The sequence below is a fragment of the Protopterus annectens genome, chromosome 12.part0 (genome assembly GCF_019279795.1).
Source record: "Protopterus annectens isolate FY-2018-M chromosome 12.part0, PAN1.0, whole genome shotgun sequence".
NCBI lineage: Eukaryota > Metazoa > Chordata > Ceratodontiformes > Protopteridae > Protopterus > Protopterus annectens.
The window spans coordinates 35,870,622-35,876,621 of record NC_056746.1 but is presented as its reverse complement, the minus strand read 5'-3'; the positions used below and the strand labels follow the sequence as shown (position 1 = coordinate 35,876,621).

At 48.2% G+C, this 6,000-nt stretch overlaps 1 protein-coding gene across 1 annotated transcript in view; it reads left to right on the top strand.

Annotated features, from left to right (window-relative positions):
• Window positions 1–305: 305 nt before the first annotated feature.
• The window catches only part of LOC122816125, a gene marked incomplete in the record, with an annotated part of 1,432,330 nt that continues 1,426,635 nt past the window's right edge, over window positions 306–6,000 (top strand). Inside the window, 2 exon segments of the mRNA XM_044088884.1 lie at window positions 306–363; window positions 1,143–1,261. Of these exon segments, the coding sequence (XP_043944819.1) occupies window positions 306–363; window positions 1,143–1,261 (177 nt within the window).

Sequence of the window (6,000 nt, the reverse complement as noted above, 5' to 3'; positions counted from 1 at the left end):
GAGGCCTGGGGAGAAACACTCCAAATGCATGTCTTTGTAACATGGGGGGAAACCGAAACACCTGGAGAAAACCCACATGGACGCAGGGAGAACATGCAAACTCCACACAGAAGGCACTCCAGCCAAGAACCGAACCAGAGCACATCTTGCTATGAGGCGACAATGCAACCACTGCACTAGTACGCCATCCTGCATCACTTGCTTTGAATTCTTAATGTGGTTAATTAACCAAGAGATAAGTGCCTACATAGTGTAATGCTGTATATTTGACTTAAGTTTAAAAATGCAGTTGGGTCACTGGAACTATGGATCTAGTCCTAGAACACTATTTTGCAGTTGCTACTAGTACCATAGAGATGTTCGGTCACATTTTATGAAGAAGCAGGAGGGAAGGTTGCATTCTGACTGCTAGAACCGTATAGATGTTTGGTCACACTTCATGAAGGTGTGGGAAGGGAAGGTCGCATTCTGATTAGGAGGCTGCAGCTTTCATGCCACACGTTCTCATACGTCTCATACTTGTCTCCTGCTATGACTCTTAAGGTAGTAAGTGATGTAAGATGGGCACATGACCTTGAGCTACATAGTACTCATTTCCTTTCTCCTCTGCTGTAAAGCCTCACCTGCTGTCCCATTCACAGCAACGGATCTGAGTAGGCTTGCAGGAAGCAAAGTTGTTTTGTTTGGCTTATGTTGGGGACTAGCCCTTGGATTCTAAAAAGATTTGTGCCTCTTACATTATGTTGCATTGAGTTTTCAAGCTTTACAAAATGGTCTTACTACAAGTATAAATTGTTTTGTAGCGAGGCCATAGATGTCACTCAGAATACAGAGGAGTATAAGAGCAGTAACAGTAACATTTCACATAACTCACTGACAGATATCTTTTTGTTCAACTTATTGGTGTAATCAGAGCAAAAAGTAATAAGCATTTACACCTCTTAGATGGGCTAGTTGTCATCACTGTATATGAAGTTAGAAAAGTAAACGTGCAGCACCTATGAGTTTTAATACCTTTGTGTATCTGCGTTTCCATTTCTAAAGTGAAAGCAGTGCTTTCTCCAAAATACTTATGAGATTGCATAACACTTGTTAAGCTGCTGTTTAACGGAAACAAATACTTATTTTTCTTTTTATTGTAGATTCTACTGATACCAATGTTGAGGCATCCATTGTGTATTCTCCAAAGTCTTTTATCCCTCGATTTTTGATGACAAATCTCACTGTGTACGTTCTGGGACAATCTTTAAATTTGATAGAGGTAAAGAACTACTAATTACTTTTAAATGTGATTTATTTCCAATTATCTGACAATATCTTTGCAAAGGGTTTCTTGTTTCTTCTGTGCTTGTGAACTGTGAATGTTGCATTAATTATTCCTTCTGTTAGAGGGCTTACTTAGGTAAAGAAATGTTTATGGTTTTGTTGATCTTTGTGAAAATAAATTCACAGAATGTATACATTCTAATTCAAGATGTATCAGAAGTGAACACAATCAACTACATATCTCTTTTTGTTCTGGTACAACTAGGAACAACAACAAAACATTCAGTACCCGTATTTTCAGAAGTTTCATGTGTTTATCATTACGATCACTGCTGCAGTAACTTAAACTATACAGCTTATATCCTGCATAGGGTATGAAAGAAAGGCAGCTTCCAAAGCTTCAGAGGACCTTCCACTCACCTGAACCATTAGTCAGGTCAAACTGAGCTGAGTAAAAAATTAGGTTTAGGCTCCAGATCCTTCAGAGCTTTCTTCCCACAATGTACCTCAAAGTGTTAAAACCACTCATTTGCTTGGTTTCAAGGAATAGTGGTTGGTACAGTGTTCCATTGCTAGGCATATCAGGTCCCTTCAGGGAAAACCTTTCAACATTATATTTTTACTTAAGTAAACTTACTTGTTGACCGTTTCATGACTTTAATGTACTTTTAAACAGGATTTTTACTTTTATGGTAAAAAATTGTTAAACGTTGTTTAAACTACTTTTTCTGTGGATAAATTATAGATCTGAAGTAGTTACTTCATTTGATCTGCAACCTGTGGGTCTCAGATCCGACCTCGGATCCAATCCGGCAGCTTTCCAAGCTCCAAGATCCGAGCTCCTAGCTCCTCGCTCCTCCCCTACCCATAATCCCCTACTACCAACCACATTACCTCAGATCGTTTTTTGCCGCGGCTGAAGAAGCTTCCCTGTGAAGAGCTCCTGGCTGGGTGAGATCATTGCTGGTTTTAAACCAACTTTTTTCAATCAAAGTTGTCGTTGTGTGTGTGTTAGTCCCTTTTTCTGCTTCTTGTGCTAGTTTTTGGTCCATTTTTGTTAAATTAATTACTAGCTTATCTTCACTCCCCTCCCCCTCCTAATGTTTGTGTGTGTGTGTGTGAATGATGTCTGAAGGGCCTAAGGCCGTTTTTTTCTAAATGTACTGAGTGTGGCCACAAGCTTTCTCCAGCTGATGGCCACACTCAGTGCGTTTTGTGCCTGGGGGCAGCCCATTTGTCAGAGGCCTGCCAGATGTGCTTGGCCTTTAACCCCCGGGCACTTCGGGATAGGAAGAACAAGCTGATCCTGGCGGGAAAGCTCCCCCAGGAGTCAGCTTCTTCTTCCTCTCCCGTTCGGGCTCCAGCTGCTTTGGCAGCTTCGGCGCCATCTATCCCCCTAGCTCTACCCGGGACTCAACCTCCCTCATCGGGTTTGAGCTCTGGGGAAACTAGTGCCTCTTCCCTTAGAGAGAAGAGGCACAAGGATAAGGAAGGACTTAAGTCCCACAAAAGGTGGGCCGAATCTCATCCTTCGGCTCCGCCAGCGAAACTGCTTAAATCTCCCTCGAGGGTCTCCGGATCCCCCTCCTCTCAGCGCCGTTCGCCCTGTTTTTCGCCGGAGCCGGAGGAGGAGGATAGGTCTGCCTCGAGATTTTCGAGGTGGCCCTCCCAGCCCGCCTCTACTATTTCATCCAGGTCAACCCGAAGCATCTCCGAAGCGGATATGCATCGGATGATGCATCGGTTCTTACAGACCCAAATGCAGATGGGGATGCTCTTGCCTCCCCCCCCCTCTGGGGGGGAGTGCAGCCCCCATATTTGCCCCGATCACTCCTTCTCCGACTCGTTTTCGGGTCTCAGAGTCATCGGATCCAGGCCCTTTCGGACCCTGGGAATTGTCGGCGCCGATAGCTGTGGTCTCTTTGACGCCGACTATACCTTCGAGCTTGTCGGACCCGAGCTCTCGGGGCCGAGGGCTGAGCGTCGGATCCGAGGGAGTTGCTGTGTCTTCGGCGCTGTTGGCGTCAGAGCACACCTCTGCCTTGGTGCCAACTGCATCGGCTCCGACCCCGATCCCTTCCTCGGATCCGAGGAGATTGCTCTCAGAGGCTGACGAGAGTGGCTCTCCGGCTTTTGAGGTAGTGGAGAGGGTACTGTCGAGGTCCTCCAGATCCCTGACCCGGGCTTCGGATCCACCCGTACCCCCACTGTATGAGGGTCTGTCTTCCATCATCCGTCCATCGGGACAGCCTGCCCAAGCCCTCCAGCTAGTTCCCGTGGAGGAACAACAACCCGTGGACGAGCCCTCTTCGGACAGTCCCACCAAGGAGGTCCCTCGGAAACATCGGTGCAAAAAGAGGCACCTGGACTCCCCCGAGTCTGTTACCACAGACACAGACTTAGATGATACGGAGGGTTCCCCAAGGTCACCCACTGAAGATGTCTCCTTTGGAGACATCATGGAAATGTTTTGTATCAGAGGGGGGTGGTCAGCCCAAAAGCCCTCCCTTGATGAGTCCATGTTCCTGGAGGCCTTTGAGGCAGGCCCATCTACCTCCTGGGTGTCCCCTCCGGCCGACCCCCTGGTAGACTTAATTACCACCAGGGCTTGGAAGGAGCCCGACACCGTGGAGCCAATCCCTCAGCCCACCCACAAATAGACCATCTTGGGCCAAAGGAACCCCCGCTGATGCTATGTTGGTGGCGGCGGCCACCAAGAAAGAACTTGCGCAGGAGAGTTCTTCGGTTCACCTGCCGGATAAGGAATCTTGAGTGCTTGACCGGATTGGGAAGCGGATGTTTGCTTCAGCGACCTTTTCCATAAGGGTGCTGAACTATATGACACATACCATTCGGCTACAGCGAGACTTGATTAAAGAATATGCTGCAGCCCTCCCGGAGTCCATGTTGGTCCCAGACAAAAAGGTTTTTGAGACTCGAATGGCCACTCTAAAATCCATCTCCAATACATCTATGCGGCTTCTCTCCCATGCAACGTAGGGAGCCGCTAGAGCTAGCGGAGCAGGGGTCGTCTTGCGACGTCTCTCCTGGCTCCATCTGTGCGACTTCACGGATCCCTTCAAGGCGTCCTTTGCGAACGCCCTTTTGACGGTTCTGCCTTGTTTGGCAAAACTGTTCGCGACACGCTGGTCCAAAGCGAAAAGGACGGGAAGACGCTATCTGCCATCGGAGTCCGCTTCTCTAATCCCCAAAGATCCTTCGCACGGAATCAGAGGGGACAAAAGAAGCTGTGGTTCTGTAAGTCTCAGCAATCCCATCCTGCTGTGGACCACTCGTCCTCTAGAGGCAGAGGAGGACAAGGTGGACGCCTGCCCAGAGGCAGAGGGGGGGCCGCGTAATTTCGGGTCTAGAGAACCTTTCTCGGACAGACCCGCGCAACAGCCCTGAGGACATGTCCGACTGTCCCTCTCTGGAGGCAGTCAGGGGGTGGTTGTCGGAGCACCTGTCAAACTGGGAGTCCCTTACAACAGATGGCTGGGTGCTCCGGATCATATCCAGAGGATGTTCTTCGTGTTTCACTGTTGCAGTCATAACTGTAGGGTGTTCCTGCTGGCAGGCAGCCTGAGGTCGGCCAGAATTCCAAAGTCTGGGTCCGGCATCGGCTGTACCAGCAAGTACCCTGACGTCAGAAAGTAGAGGTATAAAGCCGACAGCCGACGCCATCTTCTCCAGTCTTTCTTGCCGTGCGGTGGAAAGCAGCTCGCAAGTTGTTGGTTGGCGAATTCTTGACAGCGTGGTTTGCTTGTCGTCAGTCCGAAGACTTTTTTCTTCTCTTCTCAAGCTAAGTACCCGTTAGAAACTTTTTCTTGTTCCTCCGATGTCAGAAAAAGTTAATAATTGTATATCGTGTGGAAAACAAATACCTCATAAAGATTTCCACTCTTACTGTCTTCCTTGCTTGGGCCCTGACCACGACGTTTCTTGCTGTCGGTTTTGTGCCAGGTTTAATTCTCGTACGATTAAGCGTAGGTATGATTGGGCCTTGAATTATTTCGGTAGACGGTTCAATTATAGGATGTCATCGGATACTTTACCGACAACCGGAATTCACAAGAAACGCAAGGACAAGGATAGGCCTCCGAGGTCCAAACAGGATATTTTGCAGCCGGAGCCAGCTTCGGGTTCGGCTGTCGTCAGTGAGGCGCTTTTGCAGCCCCTGTCGTAAGCCACTTCGGAAGCGATGGCCGACACGGACTCCCATGGGGAGCCAACTAGGCCCAGTATTTTATCTGCTGCAGGACCTTCGGACGTCGCTCCTTCAGATGGGTCCAGAACTGCTGTGCAGGTACCGGCTTCTGAAGGGGTCTTCAGGCCTTCTCATATTACAATTTCTACAAAGACAAAAGCAAAGTCAAAGACTCGTGTTAAACCAAGGGTTTCTTCTCAAGCTTCCTCGGATACAGCTCCTAAGTCCCAGAAGCAATTACTCCGGATGGCTGAAGATTTACTTACAATGATTAGGGGGGTCTCACCCTCCTCCTGAAAAAGGCCTAGACAGGATATTCCTTATGATTCCTCTGATCAGGCTTCTGTGTCTTCAGTCTCTTCCTCTGACCAGGATTATTCTTTTCCTCCTTATGAGGATTCTGATGCAGAGGACTCTATTCCCTGTGCTTCTTCCCCTGAAGATTTTTCTTTTGTGGAAACCCTGCATGAGATGAGAGAGCATTTTCATTGGGAAGGTCAGGATTATTCCGCTTCCAAGAAGAGACT